At 38.2% G+C, this 24512-nt stretch overlaps 4 protein-coding genes across 5 annotated transcripts; 3 read left to right on the top strand and 1 right to left on the bottom strand.

Moving 5' to 3' along the window:
• The first annotated feature begins 3483 nt into the window (after nucleotides 1-3483).
• On the top strand, nucleotides 3484-5395 carry LOC114745044 (protein RESISTANCE TO PHYTOPHTHORA 1, chloroplastic-like). The gene is made up of 4 exons (XM_028933189.1): nucleotides 3484-3886; nucleotides 4371-4581; nucleotides 4919-5088; nucleotides 5169-5395. Exons 1-4 carry the CDS (start codon nucleotides 3587-3589, stop codon nucleotides 5193-5195), a joined length of 708 nt encoding a protein of 235 aa, XP_028789022.1. The 5' UTR covers nucleotides 3484-3586; the 3' UTR covers nucleotides 5196-5395.
• A 729-nt stretch (nucleotides 5396-6124) lies between these two features.
• LOC114745042 (auxin-binding protein T85-like) lies at nucleotides 6125-9153 on the top strand. 2 transcript variants are annotated; one of them, XM_028933186.1, is made up of 6 exons: nucleotides 6125-6213; nucleotides 6862-6968; nucleotides 7363-7566; nucleotides 7821-7888; nucleotides 8562-9008; nucleotides 9045-9153. In XM_028933186.1, exons 1-5 carry the CDS (start codon nucleotides 6132-6134, stop codon nucleotides 8665-8667), a joined length of 567 nt encoding a protein of 188 aa, XP_028789019.1. In that variant the 5' UTR covers nucleotides 6125-6131; the 3' UTR covers nucleotides 8668-9008; nucleotides 9045-9153. The 2 variants fall into 2 exon arrangements, with proteins under 2 accessions (XP_028789019.1, XP_028789020.1); XM_028933187.1 differs by lacking the exons at nucleotides 8562-9008; nucleotides 9045-9153 and having other exon boundaries at nucleotides 7740-7825.
• Nucleotides 9154-10107: 954 nt separating this feature from the next.
• On the top strand, nucleotides 10108-11256 carry LOC114745033 (probable galacturonosyltransferase-like 4). The gene has a single exon (XM_028933175.1). The coding sequence runs from the start codon at nucleotides 10207-10209 to the stop codon at nucleotides 11254-11256; it is 1050 nt and encodes a 349-aa protein (XP_028789008.1). The 5' UTR covers nucleotides 10108-10206.
• A 1508-nt stretch (nucleotides 11257-12764) lies between these two features.
• Nucleotides 12765-17183, bottom strand: LOC114745043 (RNA demethylase ALKBH10B). Its single transcript, XM_028933188.1, has 7 exons — nucleotides 16500-17183; nucleotides 14904-15034; nucleotides 14685-14802; nucleotides 14473-14574; nucleotides 14221-14336; nucleotides 13953-14107; nucleotides 12765-13482 (listed from the first exon to the last, which is right to left on the bottom strand). Exons 1-7 carry the CDS (start codon nucleotides 17005-17007, stop codon nucleotides 12993-12995), a joined length of 1620 nt encoding a protein of 539 aa, XP_028789021.1. The 5' UTR covers nucleotides 17008-17183; the 3' UTR covers nucleotides 12765-12992.
• Nucleotides 17184-24512: the final 7329 nt, after the last annotated feature.

The following is a 24512-nucleotide window of genomic DNA, read 5'->3' as shown; positions in this document are numbered from 1 at the left end:
TGAATTTAGAGGTTTAACGAACAACCAGGAAAAACAGAGTCTGCAACTGCAAGTCACTCTTGTTGAAGCATAGGAGAAATATGGCATGTGTTCTGTTACGTTGTGCGTTGTGCCAATCGCTCAGGCCACAGTAGCGTGCGGGTGACGACTTTTTCGTTGGCCCACGGCCAGAGTAGATTTTTTTTTTTTTGGGCCAGAAGCCAGAGGAGCGTTAACGTATATACGACGACTAAATGATTATAGATTGAAGTGTTATAAAAAATATATATATTTTTGGGTTAAGGTGCACCCAGCACCCTGAACTATTTTTTCAAGTGCATTCAGTGTCCTAAAGTAATTTTTGATGCATCCAATGTATCAAACTAATTAAAATGGTGCATCAATATCCCGGGCTTAAGTTTGACTGTTAGTTGACCGAAAAATCTGACGTGGCGGACACGTAGGCATCTGATGTGTATTATCTTGACGAGTTAAGGTGCGCCCAGCACCCTGAACTATTTTTCCAGGTGCAGCCAGTATCTTAAAGTAATTTTTGGTGCATCCAGTGTTCCAAACTAATTAAAACAGTGCATCCACATCCTAGGCTAACAGAAAAGTCTCGTTTAACCGTTATCTTGCTTATTCAACTGAAGGCTGACCGAAAAATCCTATCTGATGTGTATTATTTTGACTAAAGCTCTCGAGACGAGCCCCGTGACGGCGGGTGTTTTCTCAAAAGGCGACGATGATGTCGATGGAGTGACTAAGGGAAAGTTTACTGTGTTCTGCGAGGAGGAAAGCAAATGCGAGTCGGATGAGGAGTCGACAGAGATGAAGATGGAAGTGTGCTGTGAGCCTGTGACAGCAGTTGTGGTTTCAAATCGGAGTGGTGGAAAAGATGGGATAAAATGTTAAAGACGAGGACGGGATTGAATGGGTGGTACATGTAGAGGGTAGATCGGTAGTCTTTCTTTTTTTTAAGTTTAAAAACTGGTAGAAGATAAATGTTAGAAGCGGAGGAAATAAATTGAATTTTCAGTCAAAATAATACACATTAGATGCCTGTGTGTCCGCTATGTAGGATTTTTTGATCAACCTTCAGCTGAATCAATAAGGTGACGGTCAAACGAGACTTTTCTGTTAGCTTGGGACGTGGACGCACTGTTTTAATTAGTTTGAGACACTGGATGCACCAAAAATTACTTTATGACACTGGACGCACCTGGGAAAATAGTTTAGGGTGCTGGGCGCACCTTAACTCGTCAAGATAATACACATCAGATGCCTACGTGTCCACCACATCAGATTTTTCGGTCAACTAAAGGTCAAACTTAACTTTTCTGTTAGCCCGGGATATGGATGCACCGTTTTAATTAGTTTGGAACACTGGATGCACTGTTTTAATTAGTTTGGGACACTGGATGCACAAAAACTTATTTTAAAACACTTGATGCACCTGGAAAAATAGTTCGGGGTGCTGAGCGCACCATAACCCTATATTTTTATATAGATAAATTAAAGGGCCGCGTTTCCGCCCACCCTGGCAGATTTATTTATTTTTCCCGGAGAAGGGATTTACAGGTTTACTTGGGCCGGTGGACTGCAGAAGGAAACCGAGCCCGGCATAACCTGTATAATATATTTTTTTAAATGATTATTCTTTTGTTCATATTGATCATTTTATTGTATAAATTCTATTAATATTTCTTATATAACGTATTGATTTTTTAATTATTACGCAAAAATAAAGAATAATTATTGCCTGTGCATATGATTTCAAAAATATTAATTTTTATTTCAATATTACTTTTTAGCAGCGTGTGTTTTAAATTGTGACAGTTTTTTCTTTTTACGGATAGAACTTTTTCATAATTTTCAATGTTTTTAAAATTACTTCTTAGGCTAAGACCAGATCTCACCTTGCCATCGAGTCATCAAGGCTGGCTACCAAACTTTCGGCTTAGCACTGGGCTAAGATGATCCCCAAACTATCCCCTTCCCAGATATTTTATCTTCCCAGTAAGACTTAAAGGGTATTTAGATTTCTCCAAAAGTACTTTTTAAAAATATTTTTTTATAAATCAAGATAAATTCCTTTATATATTTATTCTGTATGCCGTAAAATTACTTTTAAAATTATACTTTAGTTTCCATCCAAACACCTTTTTAGTCTAATTAGTAATAAATCGACTCTTAATTCATTGATAAACAGTCTGTGAATATTTAATGTAAACTTAAATACTCCTCCGGTACTAAATATAATACCCTTATATATATTAGTACTGTGTATAAGGGTCTTATATTTAGGATCGGTGGAGTACATGTTTTTATTATGGGCTTATGAACCCAACTCATGTATACTTTTTAATACAAAAAGGATATAATTTTATTTTTTTAAAAATCTCAATAAATGACTGTTGAATTTTAAAATTTCAAATTAAGAATTACTATAAAATGTGTTGTTATTTGCTTTTTGAATTCAGTTATTTTCTTTACGAATTTAGTAATCAGTACTGATTTGAAATTTTAAAATTCAACAATCATTTATTTAAAATTTTTCTTTTTTTTCACACCTTTTGATATATATATTTTTTAAATCTTAGGCCCACTTCTCTCTCCTCTCTAGCCCAATCATACAGCCAATCTCTCCTCCATCGTTCGTCCCATGCCTCACTCCGTCTCCTCCGCAGACCTGAGAACAAGCGGGGGCCTCTTTCGCTGGCTACATTCCACCCGTCGTTGTTGCGTCCCTACGAGTCGGTTCGTCGTCACCGACATCCAGGTGTTGTCCAAAGGCTTTTTAAAAGATAGGTTCAAAGATGATAAACTCCACGGACGGAAGGAGTAATGCCATATTACAAGGGCATCTTAATCATTTACTTATCTTCTAGACTTCTGCCACGTTCCATCTCTCCCCATCGTTTTATATTTGCGGTCACTAAATCAAAATTTGATGTGACAAAACATGCACTTGGCTTCTTTTATTTTTTCCACGGAGCAAAACATGCACTTAATTACTGTACCTTTAATTCTTAATGTAAGAATTTATTTAATTTTTATTCTAATTCTAAATATAAAATCTTAATTCATTTTGTCTTTTATATTTATTTATTATTTCCTAAAGTAATCTCTATAATAATAATAATTTTAGCCAATATATTTAGTTAGCAATGATATTTTAGAAAAGATAATACTTATTTATTATAAATAATTAACTTAACTAATTTTTTAATATATTCAAATTAATATTACACTTGGCAAAGGACGTTTTTGCAAACAAGTGAAATACTACGACGATCTTCCATCAAATTTTAAAAGCTAAGCAGTTTAACAAGCCCTTGTCCTTAGCAACGAGAAGAAGCCATTCAGCTCCAAAAAAAAAAGAGAGAGAGAGAAAAACACGAGAAGAAGCCCACGTCAATGTGTCATCCAGAATAGATGAACACAGATGGTTCGGACTATGGACTTACCTGGACAGCTAAAACGTCGTCGTTGGGCATAACCCCAGCTCGGTTCTCCGCCTCACAATTCCTTATCCCTCTCATCTCAATTCTTCCGAGTTCCAGTTTCCGATGGAAAGCTGAAGGCCCAGGGGATTTCGGACAAAATGAGCTTGTCAATCTCAACGCCTCCTGGCAGCTGTCATGCCTCGGGTCTCCATGTGGCTTCTCCGGTTCTTGCGAACATAAAGTTGTCGGGGTTCCATTCCATCCCTGCACTCGACAGAACCAACTTGTCACGCTCTGTAGTACGCTACAAGGTATCTCCCCGGGCAACTTCGGATGAAACAAACACACAAGCGGTTGGTGAGCAGCTGTCGGAAGAGCTAAAAGCGGAATCCACCGTGGAAAGCACGGTCTCCAGTCGACCCGCCTCTTCTGCTTCTATCGACAAGGATATTAAAAAGGCTAGTTTTGCTCCCCGGACAACCCCTCATGCGCAATTTATTTCGATTTTCGGAATTTCCACTTCGTATCAGTAATTTTTTTAATGCATTCTAAGAGTTCGTACTTCGGTCTGGATCGTATTAAGACTGGGTACTTGGACCGAAGTTTTTTTTATTTAATCCATTATGTCTGATTTTGAAATCGGAAGCCTCACTTCTATTCGAGTAACAGGGATGTAAATTTAAGGTATACTGAAGGCACTCCCTTTGTTTCCGTGAAAAATTAACCCCTGATACAAAATATCGCTCTGCAAGTTGTCGCGGTTTTGGTGGATTCCCTGGTGATTGTTCATCTGCTTTCCGCGTAAATCACTAGGCTCTAGTCAATTGTGGATAGTGCATGCCTTTCCCCTGAAACGTTGTGCAAATTCCTGGGACTGAGAAGAACTGAAGATATTGGTTACTAGACATTGTAGACTGAATTTTATCTCTATTTGCACGACAGGTTGTTCAAAAGACTGCCTCAACTTTTGCACCAAGGGCTTCCACGGCCTCAAAGAATCCTGCCGTCCCTGGAACTGCCTTGTATACTGTTTTTGAGGTTCAAGGGTATGCCTCAATGTTGTTAGGTGGAGCTTTGTCCTTTAACCTCTTATTCCCATCAAATGAACCAGATATCTGGAGGTTAATGGGAATGTGGTCTATTTGGATGTTTAGTAAGTTCACTCATGCCATTGTCAGTCTTAATAGAAACTTTCAGTTCAGCCCAAAAAAAAAAACGAAAAAGAAAAGGAAAGGAAATTTTTCAGTCGTCAGTGAAAATTTTCGGAAACTTCTTTAGGTTGCGTATTTCTGAGAAACATTGAGTTGTTCTAGCTTGAAGTCCAATTTCCCTGCATCACGCAGCAAAATCTGATACTACATGCCATTACGATCCGCAATTCATGCAAAATGTTGGTCATGTTTCCTTGATCTGGTGCAAAAATGTATATTATAGTTGTGACTCGTTTTTGTATGGGGTCAGAAGATAATCATGACTCTTTAAACTTGCAGCAATCCCTTCACTAAGAGCTCGAGACTGTTCAAAAAATGAGAAAGAAGCGCTGAACTATCTGTTTCTTCTAATCCCATTGCTCAATGTTGCAATCCCATTCTTTTGGAAGTCCTTTGCCGTTGTTTGGACTGCAGACACGATAGCTTTCTTTGGAATGTATGCGTGGAAGGTACAAATGTCACCTAATTTATTCAAGCCTAAGTATTTATTAGGTCCATTTCCTCTTTACTAATACACCTCTTCCTGCAGTTTGGATGGCTGCAGAGAACGGATTAGGGAAATCAACGTGGTGGCTACCATTCAGACCTCAGATATTTTGCGTAGCAACTTTCTCTTGAATCACATTTGTATACTACTCGCAGTGATGATGAATTCATAATATCGTCTCCTAGGAAAGCAAGATCTCGTAAACGTGATACCTGTCAAATGACAGAATGATATAGCCTTTAATAATTTTGACATTCTACAGTTCGCCATCTTGAGTCCTGGTGGGGCGCGGGGGGAGGGGTCTCACAGTTTATGTGGATGGAGAGAATGTAATGCAATGGCAAATAAAAAAGAGAAGGAATTCATGGAGGGCAAAGATTTTTTTTTACAAAAAAAGGGGAAGAAGAGCATTGTAAAAAATTTTGTTCGTTCTTTATATAAGTCACTTGAAAAAAAAAAACATAACAGGCATAATAATGTTTGTTTTACCCTTAATACCTAGTAAATCGTGCTTAACTATTTTACGCTTTCAATATATTTCTTTAATTTTATGTAAGAAATGCATTTGGCTACTTTAAGAAAATAATAAAGCATGGCTAAAGCAGAGAGATTAATTAATGCAATTGATGAATTTTTTAAAAATGGTAATTTTAGAAGTAATTGTTGGTCCTCTTTTAACATTGAAAATCACCGATTTCAATGAGAGTAATTTTAAATTTTGGCCAAAAAAAGTATTTTCAAAAAAGTAATATAATTTATTGTAAATCTACAAACAACTGATTGCCGCCGTGGCCACAAAAATGGTGGACGTGGATTTCTCCCAGGGCCCGTGCGCGCACTGACGTTATCCCATAAGCCCATGAGATCTTTGTAATTGGACGAATCATATTGGCCCAAAAAAAAAGTAATGGGAAGAATCAAGGTCCCGTGCAAGTCACGTGTCACCCACCCCTTGCGACTGAGGCGGTTGGCATTTCTTCCGCGGTCCCCAGAATTTGTTGGAAGATGGCTGGGTGCTCTGTCGCCTTCTTCGTCAGCTTCTTCGCTTTTTCTGCAATCGCTCTTGCCTCCCATTGCTCTATCACAGGCTAGTATGCTTATGAGTCCTAAGCTCTTAATTTAATCACTTCTTCGGTCCTTTGCCTTTCCGTATTTTAAATTTCTGAATAAGCATGGGAAGCTAATTTTCTTCGTCTGCGAATGCTCCTTCTTGCATCTGTACTGCTTTGATGTGATGCGTCAATGTTGGCAGTAGCTCTTCCTCATTCTGCTTCGAATAGTTTGTGTTCGACGATTGTTCCCCCCGTTACTTAAACATTTTGTCTGGTGACCTTAACATGTTCAATCGGCAAAAGGCATCCAATCTATGAGTTTCTTCGTCTGTACTTTTACTTTTGTTACTGGAATGGGTATCTGATTACGGGCGAACTTATTCTTTTTTGTTTCATTGGTAAACTTATTCATGATAAATCAATGGTAAATATACCCCCGTCCTGCTACTGAGCCGTTGGGCAGAATCCTCAGCGCTGGTTCTCAAGTGCATATTCTTGTGTAGATTATGTGTTAAATTTGATAGAATGTTCCCATTTACCGGAACTACAAGAAGCATGAGCAGCTTAGTGTTTTGAAATTTCAAGGATAGGGTCTGTGCTGATGAATGTCAGTTTTTGTCAAAATCTTACTTTCACAATGTATAATTAATTATTCTTTGCTTTCTTAATATACGAATACGCAGGGTTACCACTTGTAAGAAATATCAGTGAGATTCCTGAGGATAACTATGGAAGGGCGGGTCTTTCTCACATAACTATTGCAGGTTCAGTCATGCATGGAATGAGAGAGGTGGTCCTCATAATATAATTGATCATTTTCATTTTCTTTAGATATATTAAACTTGCTTATATTTTGATTAGATAAAAAAAAATTTGGCCAAAAAAAGATTAGATCAAAAATATCATCAGAATGATAAAAGTTCTTACAATAACAGTGAGTGTTAAGAAAATGCCCCAAGTTATGATCATCATTGCAGAAAATGTTAACTGGAGAACCGGCTTTGTGATAATGATAACTTATATCTCCTATTTATTAAAATAAAAAAGATTGAGATGGTGTAATCATATTGTTCATATTTTTGAACAGCGAAGGAAAAAAAGAATGAAAAATCATAGTCATGACCAGTCAATTTCTTATTGGTAATATGCCATTTACTTTCAAAAAATCATCTGGTTTAAAACAGGTTGAGGTGTGGCTTCAAACATTTTCACCAGGATCACGCACTCCAATTCACAGGCATTCCTGTGAAGAAGTTTTCATTGTCCTTAAAGGGAGTGGCACTCTCTATCTTGCAACAAATTCTTACGAAAGATACCCAGGGAAGCCACAGGAGCACTTTGTCTTTCCAAATAGCACGTTTCATATTCCAGTTAATGATGCTCATCAGGTATACATCTGATAAAATAGGGTGAGAGTTTTCATGCTCAATTTTGCTTTGTTTCGTTTATGCCTATCAAGTTATAATGCCAATAACTAATGTGATGTCAACTCTCAATGTTGCTTGCTCATCTTAACAAAATGGGAAGCACACCCCTTTTTTTTTTGGTTGGGGGGGTTTAGTTGGGGTTTTTTCCCGGGGGGTGCGGAAGAGTGGACAAATTCTACAAATTTTTGGGCTATTAAAGATGATCTGCATTGCAGTTATGGAATACCAATGATCATGAAGATTTACAAGTGCTTGTTATCATATCAAGACCGCCAATTAAAGTGTACGTAACCTCTATTACCCCTTATTTTATATGCTTCTTGTTTATGCTGTAACTTAATTTTCTTGTAGCTGTTTGGTTTTGCTTACCCAAAGAGTTGACCAAGGCATGGCTTGGAACGAGGATCGTATCTGTTATGAGCCATTTTCATCTGTCTAATTGTATAACGTGCTTTAAGCTACCTAGTGTCTGTGGAGACACTAGTTCAAAGTTTGCCAAATGAAAGCTGCATGTCTTTGCGTTCCTTCCATTTGTCAATTACTATTCTTTTAGGCAAGGAAAGCAGATGCTTCTTCCCCGGGAGGGGGGATGTTTAAAAATTTTTCTTTCATTCCTTCTTAAGGAATCATGTTAGGTAAACTATTCTCTGGTTTAACTGCATCTTGATCACCGTGCATCCCGTAATGGTTTCTATTTTGGAGTGGACCATGACATAGTAGTGCGAATTTTTAATGAGAAATGTCAGTTAGTTGGAGACTCAGTTCAAAATTTCTTTATAGTTTCGGCCTTTTTATGTCGCATTAAAACTCATCTCTTGTATGATATGTGGAATTTAGGTGGCACATCGTTAAATTGAATTACGGTGTTATGATGGAGATGTTTTTGTTTATTTGATTCCTTCCCTGTTCCCCGTTTTTCTTACTTATTTTCTTTGAGTGTTTTGACTCTTGTCTAGGTTTATCTATGAGGACTGGTTCATGCCTCATACTGCAGCAAGATTGAAATTTCCTTACTACTGGGATGAGCAATGTTTTCAAGCGCCTCCAAAAGATGAATTATGATTGAATCATGCTTGATTGCCTTGTGGCATGCAACTGGAAAGATCAAAATTAGGACGAGTTTTCCTTTCAATGTATTGTTATGTCATACCTTTTGAGTGAACTAAGCTGGTAAAAAATGGACATCTTAATGATGTGTCATATCTGTATCGCACGGAAACCTGATTGTTGAGCCAGTCAGGAATATTTACCAGAATTGGATTCGAGGGAAAGGGATGGTGATGGCATCTTCTTGACAAATAACAATGTACTGCCTACGAGGTCTTATATTTAGAATTAGAAGTAGTATCATACTATCAAAAATGACTGTCAACGTGCATGATAATGATCATATATGTGGACATGTTGGGCCTTTGAGGCGGTGATCCCTTGTACACAAGATTGGCTCCTCTGATTATCTAGTTTTATTTTAACGGGGTTTAAACGTTGGTCTATACAATTCTTATTATTTATCAACTAAAGCGTGGTGCAATCTATGTTTATGGATCATGAGATAAGAGATATTCAACGTTTATATTGTCACAAGTTTTATATACTGCATTATGCGTCTTATTATTAAGTGGACTGTCAACATTTAAAATTAATACTTTGAGTCCTTTTTTTTTTTATTGGTGCCTCACCCTGGAAGTAACAACGTATGGCTATCCATAAATCAATATATAATTTTTTCCCCTTTTCATAAATAATTGGCTTACTATGATAAATTCGGCGTGATTTTAAAGGAAAAAATAATCAATAATTCCTATTGTTCATGAGATGGTTTTTGTTTTTTGGGGTTTCCTGTTTTGTGTCACTTCGGCCCAAAGAAATTGTGGGTCGTATGTTAAGGGAGCCAGCATTAAAGGCTTCGTCATAAATATGCCTACCGTGAATCTGGCACACGATATCAACTCCGACCGTAATCTTTATGGTAAGAAAACCTTATGATACCTTATTTTGGCGGCAAATAAATGCAAGGGAGGCAGCTATTCAGGTTGATAATGTTCGAAAGATCGAAGGTTGCCTCTTTTACAGTAAGTCAGTAACAGAGACTTGTAATATCAAATAAATATAATGAAGGGAAGATAATATTATAACTTTATAATCGCCAGTTAATTAGGGAAAGAATTTCAGAGGATCACAGACCAAAACTTGATAGAAAACTAACAATCAACTAAATATCTGCATGCTCCCACAATTTAGGCACCAGAGGAGGAGGGTATACAGAAAATCCTGCGAGGGAGGAAAATATATTAAAATAAAAATAAAATAAAAAATTGGAGTGAGAAATCAAGGGAGATGATCAGCAGAAAGATTTAGAGACGCAGCTTATTTGGTTCAAAATATCAATAATGGAAACACGGTTGAAAGTAGAGAGTAGGGAGGCTCCGAGGATTGTTCCCTTCCTTACAATCCCCACCAACCAGCTTTCCTCCCGTTTAATGGAATGAATCATAATGAATTGTGGCCATTGTCTCGACCAGACTAACAATGGCTCCCACGATCTAGCCTCTCTTTGCTCCCTGACTGCCCCTCCCGCCATTTCCCGCCACTGGGGACAGGATGGCCTCCTATAGCTCTTCTTTTCCGGCCCCAGCCCAACACCTCATCGGCCTCCTGTCTTTCCTCCTCGTCCTCAACGCCGCCGCCGCCGCCACCATCCGCCTTGGAGTCATCCTCAAGCCCGCCCCCGATGTCCCCAGTTTTCGTGAAGCCCCGGCCTTTCGTAATGGGGACGCCTGCAACGCAGAGAAGATCCACATTGCCATGACATTGGACTCTAACTATCTCCGAGGCACAATGGCCGCCGTCTTCTCCATCTTGCAGCATTCCACCTGCCCTGAGAACATAGAGTTCCATTTCCTGTGGGCTAGGTTCAAACCTGAAGTCCTTTTCAGCATCAAAACCACCTTCCCCTACCTCAAATTCCAAATTTACCGCTTCGATTCCAGCAGGGTGCGTGGGAAAATCTCCAAATCTATCCGACAAGCATTGGACCAGCCTTTGAACTATGCAAGAATCTACCTTGCTGATATTATCCCTAGTTACGTGAATCGGGTTATATACTTGGACTCCGACCTCGTCGTTGTGGATGACATTGCGAAGCTTTGGGAGGTTGACTTGGAGGGCAAGGTGGTGGCGGCGCCCGAGTACTGCCATGCCAACTTCACCAACTACTTCACGGACCTGTTCTGGACAGACGCAGTTCTGTCTCGCGCCTTTGAGGGTCGAAACCCATGCTATTTCAACACAGGGGTTATGATAGTGGACGTGGAGAAATGGAGGGAAGGGGATTATACTCGGCAGGTGGAGAGGTGGATGGATGTGCAGAAGCAGAAGAGGATTTACCATTTGGGGTCTTTGCCTCCTTTTCTGCTGGTTTTGGCTGGCGATATAAAGGCGGTGGACCACAGGTGGAATCAACATGGGTTAGGAGGGGACAACCTTGAAGGCAAGTGTAGGAGTCTGCATCCTGGTCCTATTAGTTTGCTACATTGGAGTGGAAAGGGTAAGCCATGGTTGAGGCTGGATTCTAGGAAGCCCTGCACGGTTGATCATCTCTGGGCACCTTATGATCTTTACCGTTCCAGCACTCACTCTTTGGAGGAATGATCCTGGGAATTCAGGTGGGAGGAGCATTGATTAGATTATTGGAAGGACAAAAAGGACCCAAAAAAAAAAAAAGATCTTAATTTTAAAGAATGATGCGGGAGAGATGCAAGTGACCATAATTCATTTGACAGTTCTCATTAGACTAGTCCCATATGACTTTATTGAGCGGGTTGCTCAGCATTTTGCAGTTTGGTGGGGAAGAAAGGGAGATCACGTTATGGTGGTTTTTCTTTTTTCGAAGTCGTTCATTCAAGGTACTCCAAAAGGAAAGGATGATTCTTGGGGGAAAAAGAAATTGTTTTCTCTCACTCTCAGTCTCTCTCTTTTTGTTTTGGATATAGAAAAATCATAAGCATTTCATCATGGATGATGGTAATGGTAGTGCCATTTTGCATTAGTGACTTCGTTGTCATATTCATGAACCCTGTCCTGATTTTTCTTTGTCCCTTCTGAGATGTTATTTATATATCTATCCTATTATTTGAATATCTTGATAGATTGTACATTCTTTTCAGCCCAATTGCAGTTACACAATTTTTCTCACTTCAACTTTTTCTTTCCCCATAGGATGTATTATCTTCCATTTTGTAGGAGTGCTTATGAAGTGAATATACAGTATACCTTCCAAAAAAGACCTGAAAACAAATAAACAGATTCAATTGATGATATCAGATATAACTTTTTATAATAAATTTAATTATTTCCAAATCATTCTCAAGTCTCATATTACCCATTCAAACTATATCTATAAAAAAAATTTTGTTATCCGGTCTTACCTCAACATTTAATATTGGTTAGAGGTTATCTTAACAGAATGATTTAACAGTTAAAGGCAAAAAGGCGCTCAAATAGCTTAGTCCTATTAATAGCATTATATTCAACAATGATTATCTTGTTTGCGGAATATAACGATATATTATAGACAATCTAAAGAATGCATTGATTTTAAATCGTACTAGCATATAACGATATACTGACATTCATTTTGAATGTATTAAAACAAGATTTTGTTTTTCTGTTTCACAATAAAAAATTCAACTTCTATAAATTGATTTAAAGAAATATTTTTGCCATATTAATGGTTCTGTTGACCGAAGCCTTATTAGTTGTTGAATCATGGCAAGAATGTAAGTGTGGCGTTGCTAGGAATTATTCCAGATATAAACAGAGACTGGCACACTGTTCATGCAAAAAAACCAAATCTGCGACTGCCTTATAACTTAGCACAATGGCAATAATTAACTTATTTTCTTATCTTTCTTCAGTGGTCTTGTATTCCCAGCTATTCATTGTGTACATAGATGGCATCCCCTCTTTCAAATAATTCGAAACTTCATTCACAGAGTGAGCCCGTCGTGTAGTAAAAGAAGGGTGAGCTAAATAATCATAACTATGCATCATGATGGTGATTTAACTTTTTTTTCAGAAGCAGATTAACAAAAATTACAGTTCATACAAAATTCTACCCTCTAGGATGATTCACACTAACTCAAATTTGAGACCTGATCTCTACTCCGAAGCTCTTGGTACCGTGATTGAAATCCATTAAAAAGGAAAGCTACTATGATCATTGATACAACCTAACTTAACAATAAAAGAGCCGAAAGAAGACAAAAAGAAAGAACGAAACTCAACAAACAACAGCCGGGCCCAATTAGTACATGAAAATAAAACTAAGCCACCACCTTCCTCGGTTCATACTCGGTTGAACCTAAGGCTGCTGTTTCAAACTAAATTCAAACTTGTGCGTCCACAGCAAAGGTTGGATCAGAAGTGGACTCTTCCATGTGAGATTGTGGCTCAACGGGGGGAGGTAACGCTAGAAGGCGTCCTTTCTGGGCACGAGGAGGAAGATGCTTGGCATGTTTTTTGGAAGGCATGTTCCAAGGTAAGAAGACACCTGTCCCACCACGAGGAAGCTTGCGAGAACTCAACACCATAGGGCGCATGGGGGTTAGCATTACCATTGGGGCACGAACTATTCCCCACTTGGGCATCATATCCATGGCCTCATTGCCACTGAGAGCTCCATTTGCCAAACCATATGGGCTGGCTATTCCCGGTTGCCAAACACCCATCGTGGTTGCCATGGAAGGAATTGGTGTTTGGCTTTGGTTGGAGTCTGGCTTTACCCTGAAAAATGTGATGCTGACCCTTCTGTTTGGAGATGGGCACATCACGTGCCTTGCCATGTCAGCACTGTTCCCTCTCATCACTATAAGAGACCTGCAAATTAAAGTTCAAATATACACTATTGTCATTAGTTCAAAACTCAATCCACACATGATAAAGTAAGTGTACAACCCCAGTGATGCGTATTTTAGCTTCATAATAAAGAAAAAGGCGTCAAATTTTAGAATATTCAGATGCAGCCCCTTCCGGGAAGTTGGGGCCAAATGCTCAATAGAACTTGAATGGCCTGAAGCTACAAGTCCTAAAACCAACACGCAGGCATTAAGGAATCTAAACGCTAAATATATTAACTTCAAATGCATATGGCTTAGTTCACAAAAAAGAAAAAGAAAAATGAATGTGCCTTGGTTGAATTCTAAAGCGTGAGCTCATTTCATAAATGTTGGAATGCTTCTCAATCTGATTGTAAATGAGTTGTCATCATCCAAATAAAGCTAAGCATCATAGTTGCAGGAATGTTCATGATTATGGGGATAAAAGAGTATGAGTTCTTAAATGTATACCCATTCTTCGGTGAGAGCATGAGTGGCCCCTTGTAGTTTCCTTCACTGTCGCCAGTAAGAGTACGCCCAAAAGCCATAGTTGATTCAGAGAGAAGCAGAGTGGACACAGGTTGGTCCAGATGAGGGGGTTTGAGGAATGGCTGAGAATATTCTCCCTAAAATTGATTGTATGGACAATGCTGAATCGTTATTGGGTCGCACGTAACAAATTATTATTATGCCTACTTTAGAGATAGCCACACTAAGGGGTAGGGTATGCAATACTTACCTCTTCAAAATAGTTGATGATACAACTATTTGGCTTTTTGTACTCTGGAAGCAGTTTCCACTGAATAAGATGATCAATAACACTTTGAAGAAGAGTTGGAATTGGCTCTATATTACCTATACACAAATTTTCAACAAGAAAATGAGGATTACAGACTATCCTATCACTTGGAGTCGTTAATGTAATACCTGGTTACCAAATCACAACTTGGTAATAATGGTAAAGAGAAACTTGAAATCGTTTAATTCCTACTTTTTACATCCTCCTTGATCTGTCCAAAAATTGGAACACCAAGCTGAATCAGCTCTCTCTTGTTTCCCTTCATCTGCTTGTTGAACAGTATAAAAGTTTCGCCTGCAATTCTCCAACAAGATCAAGTTAGTAATTTCCTTGGACACAGAACACTATCGTGATTCCCTTCACATTCTAGAACGAGAAGAATCACTCAGCTATAGTTGGTTTACCTGAGAGTTCTCCATTCTGGCCAGCAGAATGGATCTCATTGACAAAATCATAGAGCTTGCAGAGTTCTGAGTCAGTAAAAACTTCCTCATACAACTTCAATCCTTTCACCACATTCACCTGCCAATTCACCAATACCCACCTGCTTCTTATTGCATAAACGAATCCAAGCTTCATTACTAAAAAGAATGCATGTGAATTTTGTGAAAGATAGAACTTGCCATGTGCCCCTTCACCGACTCCTTTGCCGAGAAACCTTTTGTCAACTTTATCTGGGAACTACGTCCCTCACATTCTTCGTGGTTGGAGCATATACTGCTGTTCATCAAACTGGCTTGCATTTCTTGAGATCCTGCCGGCCCAATATAAAGAAAACGCCATGGAACATTCAGCACTCAGTGAACGAAGGACTAACCACAAGTCAGATTAAAAAAATAAAATTCATCCCATAACTGCGACGATCTCAATCGGTAGAGGAGGTTATGCGGCTCAAAGAGTCTAGGAAGATCAACGAATCCGAAAGTCATGTTTCTAAAATTGGAGTTTCAATGATTAATCATACATATATTTGCCGTCTTCCGACGAAGTCCTCGTGGGTGATTGTGTCCCTTGTTCAGTATAATGCCAAAAGGGCCACCTCAATGCAGCCAACAAAAACAATGAAACATGAAAGTGTCCATATTTGGATGCAATAAATGCATTCTTTAACTGATTTTTTTCAGTTGGCAAACAAAAAAAAAAACTGTTTTTTGCATCTTCAATTTGTTCACTAGCCAATCCAGCTCATTCATGACTTCGGCCAAACAAAATGTGGCTCATTGATTTCTAGGATCTCCAACTAACAACAACGACAGCGTTGACCCGCCGTCTGGGATAAGCAGTCAAACAAATTCATAGAATTAGCATCGGGAATGGCACCCAAATTGCGGAAACCCAAGTACCCACCGGATTGCCCGAATCCACAACGGCGGAAACAGGCAGGTCACTTCATGGTGAACAGGACACAGCTCTGACCGGCTGCCGCCTGTAAGGCACACGCCTCTAGGCATGCCTAGTTCAGAACCTTGGGGTGGATGCCATTCCTGCCACCATCTTTATTCTGTACCGTACCCACCTAATTCATTCTACGCCTTTCCAAAAAAATCCTTCAAAATTTTCAAGCTAATATCTTTTCCTGTTATTCTCAAAATTATACGGACTAAAATATTAACTTTTTTTTTTAAACAAATAGTAAATTTTAACAGTTTGAAGGAACAAACTGGAAATTTTTTGGGTAAAAAAACAGTTCCATCTTTTTTTTAAAAAAAATTCTTCTATGGTTATTAAAAAAAGATATGTCTATCTTCCACGCTTTTCTTCCCATGCACCACGCAATCTGTGAATCCCCACCAAACAAACAACATTGAAGTCTCATCTACTTCTCTCTCCCCCCCCCCAAAAAAAACCAAAAACAAAAACCCCCACCCCCCAAAAAAAAACCGGCTACTTTGCCCCCATTTTAATGAAAATGGTACCCAAGCCAAAGCTTGATTTTAAAAAGTCAGGAAAGCTCAATTTTTACCCCAAAGCTTTATAAAATGGAATATTAGAATTTTTATTTCAAAAGGTTAAAAAATAAAAGCTATAAAAAGAGAAATGGAATACACCGCTGTTGCCAAGAAAAAAACGCCGTAAATGCCGAATCAATCCCAACATTCGTGGTAGCTAACTGCCTACAACATAGTGTTCCGATAATTGAATGTCGAGAAACAGGAGGAAACCTTTTAAATCAATGAAAAACCCAGAAAAGAAGAATATCATCAGTTCTATGTAATTACCTGTATCGGTAATTTCACTTTCCGGCGAATCGTACTCGTCGGGAGCCTCGTGACCGCCATTTCCATCACTATCCATTGTTTTATGATTTATTTTCTTTTTGTCTTCGGAACAAGTGTTCGCGTCCTCACTCTTGCTGTTATCTTGCCTTTTTTCTGTGGCCTCTGTCTTCCTCTCAGTGACTTTGCGAAGCTCCACCGCCACTTCGGCTATTGAGTGATACTTCTGCATTTGTATGACTGGTATCCAGTTCAATCTCCGGCGATGAATTGCGGAAAAAACAGACTCATAGTCGGAGGTTCCAGTGGCTGCACTGAGCTGAGCAAGATGACCGCAAAGAGCGTCAATAACGGCATTGGCAGCGGCAAATTCACTGCGGAACCAAGAAATAATAGCATCTTTAGCAAAGGAGTCTGAAACCATAATAGGTGTTGATTGCATCGGCACCATAGTAGGTTCCATAGGAGGAGCGTGATCGGTCGGCAATGTTAGCCCAGCCGCCATCGGCATCACAGCAATTTGGAAACCAATTCCTGGCTAAGCTATGAGGATTTTGCAGGATGGTATGAGAAATCGGGTGTAATGGGTGTTGGGGAAGATAAATATGGATCCAATGAAGTCGGGTTTGGAGGCGGTACTGGGTTAGTTCCGGAGGAAAAGAGCAGAGGCTTGGTTTTCACAGGGAGAGGTTTATGGGCGAGTTAAAATATATACGCGTGGAGAGCTCCACCAAAAGGTGGAAGTTGTGCGCACAAAGGCGCTCCCGATTACGTGGCAATATTATAGGCCACCTGACGTGGAAATATGTTAATAACTTAAGAAAAAGAAAAAGGCCCAAAAAATGAGAGAGAGAGAGAAGAAACAGTGTGTGTAGTTCTTTTTTTTTTTTTGGGGGGGGGGGTGTCGGGGGAAGGTATGGCCGAAGGAGGTTTCGTTGGCTCACAAGTCAGGAGGACTGATCGTTAGGGTCGCGGGGAGGTTCAGCACCCTTGATGGGAAGGTGAGCGAAGTTACTAAAATGGACCTCCTTATTATATTAATATAATTACAGCACGTGAGGATATTTAAAAATAACAATTTAAAAAAAAAAAAAAACTAAAGATCGAGATGAAAAATCATTCTTTTTCTGGGACAGCTGAGCTGAGTTTTCTTTCTTTCTGATCTCTCCGCCTGTTTCTTTCGTATGAGAGGATATGTTTCCTTGTCTAACAGGTAAATGTTAAAACTCAGCTTCTAATTTGAATGTTCCAGAGTGTGTTGGTTAGAGAACAAGACCCTGAAGAATGGAAGTGTGGATTTAGCGGGGGTTTATACAGAAATGGCTCTCAGACTTTCGGGTGCCTGCTTCTTGCGGTTATTCCTCCTAATGCCTTCTTAACAAAAAATGTGAAATTTTTAGGGATTTCGATCCCTCAATTAATCGTAATCGAGGAATATCGACCATCGCATTATGATACAACGATGCCAAGATAAATTTTTTTACCTTTTTTTTTGGTAAAAAAATTATGTATAACCCGCGTAAATAGTATTAGATCGTTATTAATAATGGTTGATTTTTTAATCGAAACCTGAAGATATTCAAATTTAAAATTCCAGTTAAATGTGAAAACGTGTGACCCGATTGCGGAGGGAAAGAGGCACAGGGACGGCAGGAGTACGTACGCGATCATGGATGCCAGGTAAAATAAGTACATAATCATAGCTTACAACTTTAACTATTTACGTGGCCGAACCTTATAATGTATTTTGGGCAGTCTTGTGGTTAAATCAAGCCTAACTAATGTTGGTCAGAACTTTGCTGAGGCGCATCATTACTCCTAATCATATCAATTAACGCCGTTAAGAATTTCTGTGGAAGTTTGTCGGCCTCGTCTCTGAACCCAATTGTTATTTCATAATGCAGTGCCCGGTGAATCACGTTTTTGGATCTCTTCGAATTTTTTTTTTCTTATTAGAATCTCATTCTTCACTGTTAGATCAAATAATAGATTGTTCAGATTTAATATTTTAAAAAGTAGATGTCCATCCCATTTCTTCTATTTATTATGTAATGTTATAATACTGGTTTTATAAAGTATAAAATCTGAACCATTCATCATTTGATCCAATGGTGGAGATCAGATACTGAGGAAAAAAATGAGAAAAAAGATTCTAAGATAATCCAAATCCGTAAGGCACACGCACGCAACCACAAATATAGTTATGCTCACATGATGAACAACACATTCCATTCCAGCAATTCTTTTTTCCTTTTTCAGGCACGTAAAATAAAATTACAAGGCACAACCCGCGCTGCATCTATCGTTCCTTAACGTATTTATATGCATATTTTTAATTTCATTCATATTTCAAGTCTGAAAGTATAAAGCTCAAATAAAAGGAGACTCATTTATTTTCACTGACTCATTGAAGAACGATTGACTTTCATCAACCGGTTTGAAATGTTAAATGTTGAAAAGTTTATTTGCTCTTAGAGGTCCAGCTAATATGGAATATATATCATATCATATGATGATGAAGAAAGAAGAGAAAATAAAATATGCCTGTGTACGTAATGGATACAAATCAACTTTGGGAGAGGGGAAGGAGAATAAAACAGAAAGGGCTGAAAAGGGGGGGAAAACAGAGAGAATAAAGACGATGAGGAGGAATAGGGAGGGGGGCTGCAAGCTGGGATGCGAAGGGGAAGCCTGAGAATGAGGTGAGGTGGCGGAATAAGTAAAGCAAAAGGGCATGTGAGTGGGCCCGCTTCAGGAATAGGAGCATCCCACAATCAGTGAAGACCAGGCCGAAGGCGGTGACCGTGGGACCCTCTCATCTTCCGCGACGTCGTTCTCAATGTCAGTTTTCGCAAAACGGGGTTCTTGGGAAGGCGGCTTACCTCCTTGCTCCTTTTGATCAATTCCCCGTATAAAGGCTAGGTTTGGACCATTGCTTTATGCCCCGCCTTTTCTCCTGATTTTTTCTTGTCTTTTTTATTTAGAAAAAAATTGGGAAAACGTTTATAATTAAAATTTTATTAATAAAAGAGGCATGATAAATTATTGCCACAAAAACATCTCGTGATGGATAATATTGGGTCACGAACAATAACGAGATTTAGGTGGTGTCTGTCACTAAAGAAAAATAGTAAAAAGTATTTTTTTACAAAACGAGACAATTTCCTACATATGTATTTTGTATACCCTAAAAATACTTTTAAAATAATAGTTTAGGTTCTATTTAAACGCTCCCTTGAACTCTCAGATATGAGCCAATTAGCTGTTTTTTCCCCCCTTAGTAGTGAACAAAAGTGAGGGGAGTGGGTTCCAAGTCTCTGGCCATTAGGCCAACCAAAAAGTTTTTATCGATAATACCAAAAAAGGGGAGGAAAAAGTTGTAACAATCCGTGCTTGTAATTTGTCAAGTTTATATTTTCCAACTCTTCGTAGATCGACGAGGCCAAATCAACGAATTTGTTTGTTTATTTATCTCGGCCAAAAGTTAAATCAACTAATTTATGTGATCCCTGATTAGGAGCATATAAAAAGATGATATAAAGATGCTTTGAAATATAAATTAAGAAATGGTACTAATGATTCGTATTGCTGGAGCGTCCAGAGTTTTAAATAAAACAAAAGTACGTGCGAATGATGAGTTAGAACAATAGATCTATAGTCATTCTTTACTGGTTTTGGTAAATTGTTGAGGTTAGGATTATTTTCATAGCATCAAATGTATTGTGTAGAAGATAAATCAAAACGAAAACAATATCTATTGCCTAACCACGAAAATATACGACAGAGACGCGTTTTTTTTTTTTTTGGGTTGGTGATAAACAAAACTAAGGTTTTTCATTCCGTGACTCTGTAAACTTTATTAGATTCGTTTTTTATCGATTATTAATGAGAATCTCTTTATTTAGATTCTTAAGTGGCTGGAATAAAGGAGATAAAGGAATAACAGTTCCACTCACGGCCAGCCCGCCGAAACGAAAGCAACTCTGAACATGGATCCTCCGCCTGATATTTTACTTCTTGCATGCGTATGCATAATATTATAATCATCTGATTTCTTTGACATTTCCAGTTGAAGACGTATTTTTTAAAAAAGAAAAAGTAATAATTAAGTGGTAAAATAACAAGAGAAAAGCCCTCAGAAATTGAAAAGTGGCATGGGTTGAGCAAGAGAAAATAAAACTATTAGAATTCAAATGTAATGGGTAGATCTAATTTTAGTGCGGGAATGAAATTTTTGAACTGCATTGGAATTGTCACCGACCAGTCCTGAATTATTCTGTTTAAGTTGGTCAAACTATACAAACACCTTACTCATACATGCCAACATTTATCTGGAATTTGTCCAAACTTATCAAACTATAGAAGTATCACGTCGCCAACATGTGGCCAGAACCATTCACAAATTATTGTCATTTTTTTTATCAATTGTTGTCAAAACCAATACTAATATTATAACGGGTCTCTATTTACATTTTTTTTTTAATTTTCAAAGTCTTTTCTTGTGATTTTTTCTAATTAAATTCTTATTTTGCTGTGGATATATATATCAAATTAAAAGTGATTTAAACTATGCATTTGTATTAGTCACTGATCAGGCTCCAGAGTCCATGCCGTCGCGGTGGGTAAATACATGTACACACACGCACATGTACATACCTTTTTTAATTACATTTTATATTTAGGACTGAAGTTTGTATGTGGAAACGACAAATGATGAAATAGGAAAAGTGGGACCCACCAGGAAATAGGCATGAAGCGGCTGTCTTGCGGAGGGTAAAAGACTAAAGGTCAAGGGACACACATGAGGGGCTCATGTTAAAAGCAATGCCGCTTTGATAGTAAGGGCACCTCATTCCCATGGACAAGACACACCACCATGCCCATGATCGCAGCCACAAAACCCAATCCCCTTCCATGGTCACTTTTGGACAAAGTCAATTTTCTTTGCTCTCCCCCCCCCCCCCCCCCCAAAAAAATGAAATGCTCGCCCTCTGTTTTTTTTAATTAAATTAAATTTTGCGAACCGACGAGGCACAAAAACTACGTGCACTGTCTATGCATGTTGTGTAGAATGACCGTTTTGTCTTAATTTGGGACTTAGGATTCCGTATTTTCCCGAATAAATTAAACTCCCTCCCCTTTTCAGGTAAAAAGATGGAATCCTTCCTCGCCCAAAATTATGATATCAGCGGCCTAAAATTCCTGAAGAGAACCAGCCCAATTTTACATCGTCTTTTTATCTCCTTCAAGCCTACCCACTTTTTAATATGCTCATGCCAACTTCTTTGTGAACTTTACCACGTACAGAATCCATATCCCCTGCATAAATCCCAGCAAAATAAAAACAGGCCCTTTCCTAAAGCTTAATGTTATCCACGCCCCAAGTCTTTCTATTTACGCTTTCAGAACTCACATCGTTATTCTCAACAAATAAAAAGTGAATAAGAATGCTTAACTAAAAGACGATTCCAAACCGGATTTTCCAGACTTCTTCACAGCCTTTATTATACATGTGGTTTTTCAATCCAGCTTAGCATCTGAAATTCGTAATTATTGGACTGCAAAATACAAACTCGAAAATCTATCAAACACCTGGTGTTTGTGTAAAAGTTGACGACTAGCTCGGGGAATTATTAGAGGTTTATTGATTGATTATTGAAACAAGTAGTTTATGGAGACACACACACACACAATGCGGGGGACACCACTTTGTTCCAAAATTCTGAATGGAGAGCAGGGACCATCCCGAACAAGTAGAAGGGAGCGGTCCCCCTCCCTCGGCCTTTTGGGTCAGGAACAGGGCAAGTGGCAGCAAGATGCCTGGTTGACTCATCTCAGCCATTCGTTGTTGCATAAAGCACCCAACTTTGGAAGATATCTGTTATTTTCAAACACCACTCAACCCCTGGCAACTACATAGGAGCATCGTAATACCACATCAGAATGGCATCAAACTGATGTAATGGCGATTAGTCAATTCAAAATAAATAATAACAAAGTCAGTTAGTTATTATATGTGTATTTTATAAATAATGCTGAACTGTTTAACTTATTTTTGGAGCATCACCTGGCGTGGAGCATTACGTGTGATGGAGATCATGCCTGGTTCCTTTGGATAAATTACAATAATGAATGAAGCAGTCGTAAGAGTTGGCTTGTTTCTTAATTATATGCATTTTCAAATCGCCAAAGTCGGAAAGTCTAATAACGGCTCTTCTGAATTTGTCGTTTGGAGCAGTATGTGTCCCTTTGACTTCATTGTATTCAAATACTATGTCTGTCTGTGTTTTTAATATAAGAACTAGTTGATTCATTTGAGTAAATTAAAAAAACTAATTAAGTTACTTATTTCTAATAAATAGGTGTTGTCTTTCCTTTAATATCCTTGTCAATCAAGTGTATTAGTTAGAACTATTATTATGACAAGGACTACCTTTAAAATAAATAAATAAATATTAAAAAAAATAGATTGAGATCTTATGTTTAGAATAATATCATTTTTGACGGTCGCTGGCTTTGGTCACAACCCCTCGTTTTGTTTTGGACTGTTCATTTTGACGACATTATAACGAGGCATGCACTTCGGGGGAAATAATAAATCATTCGAGGTTGCAGTTGGTGTCGCGGGGGGTGAGCTGAGCAAGGCGGCTTGGCCTTTGCCGCACCAAAAGGAAACATAAAAAAATATAAATAACAATCACGTAATATTAGTATAATATTTGCCTTATTTCAACGCTGTCTTTTAGGTATAGATTGTTGAGTGCATGCTTGCTGCAAAAAATATAATAAAAGTCGACAATGTCATTTCTTTAATTCTCATTCGTCTTTGAAACGACAAGATTGATGACGAAGACAATGATTTGAGGCTTATAGTTATAATATATTTATAATGAAAATAAAATAATTTTTAACACACAAACAGTGCAATTTATCATATTTAAATCACATGGAATTCAGCGCCTAATTAATTCATTTAGAAGGTCTTGGTTGGCAAGGAGGGAAAAAAATAAATAAAAAGCAGGCCTTCGCTTGGAGGTCCATGCCAATATGCCCGTGTAAGAGTTGAAGCCTATTTCTGAAGATTACCGGGACAGATGGGCCGACGTACACATTGGTTGAATCCCCCAGTTATTGATGTACCCTGGGTTGCCCTCATAAATTGGGTTTAATAAAAAAAAAACTAATTCTTCACAACACACACTAAATCAAGGTTTAAATTTTTACTATTGATTCAGTTGATAAGGAGTTGGTTCATAACCTATAAGAGTATGAGTTTAAATCCCACTGCTGATAGTTACTTTGTTGGTAAATGATCTGTGAATACTTCTGTAAACACTCTTTGAGTCTAAAGGCATATTCTAGTTTTAGTAAATCCCTGACACTTAATTCACCTAAATTTTGTTGTACAAAAAAAAAAAGAATTTCTGTTAAGAGCTGTGCTTACATTTAATGTTTAATACCTTGAATAGGATTATTAAATAGAAAGAAAAGGGAAAAAAAAAGGTTGGGTTTATAGTCCCGAGATTATTTTAATGTATATAAAAAATTAAACGAAAGGCGTGGGGACGGGGCCACCCCATTTTTTAAAAATATGTGCGCCTCGAATTTGTCAACAAAAATAAAACGCTGATTGAATGAGGTCAACTTTTACTAGGCATACAAGACGCATGCACAAACTTCACTGATGATGGCCCAGGTCTGGCCGGGAGTTTATATCCGCGGGCGGAACCAAGGCCCTAGATTACGGGGGCATTGATTCGAAAGTTATTAATTTAAAAGCCAGCAATTGCATGCCTAGAAATAAACCACGTGGAAGAATAAATTTTAGAGCCAAAAGTTTTTTTATTAGCATTTACTCCGCTGGTCCTATTTATAGGGTAAAGAGAGAATATATTTTTTGGTTTTATTTATAGGGGACTGAGAGAAATTTTTGCATGGATGTACAATTTTATTTTTCATATATGATTGTGTTGATTTTATTTACATGAGACATGGTGTATATTAAATATGGATAAA

The sequence above is a fragment of the Neltuma alba genome, unplaced genomic scaffold (genome assembly GCF_004799145.2).
Source record: "Neltuma alba isolate B1F8T4 unplaced genomic scaffold, ASM479914v2 tig00004514_pilon, whole genome shotgun sequence".
NCBI lineage: Eukaryota > Viridiplantae > Streptophyta > Magnoliopsida > Fabales > Fabaceae > Neltuma > Neltuma alba.
This window is presented reverse-complemented; position numbering and strand designations above follow the sequence as displayed.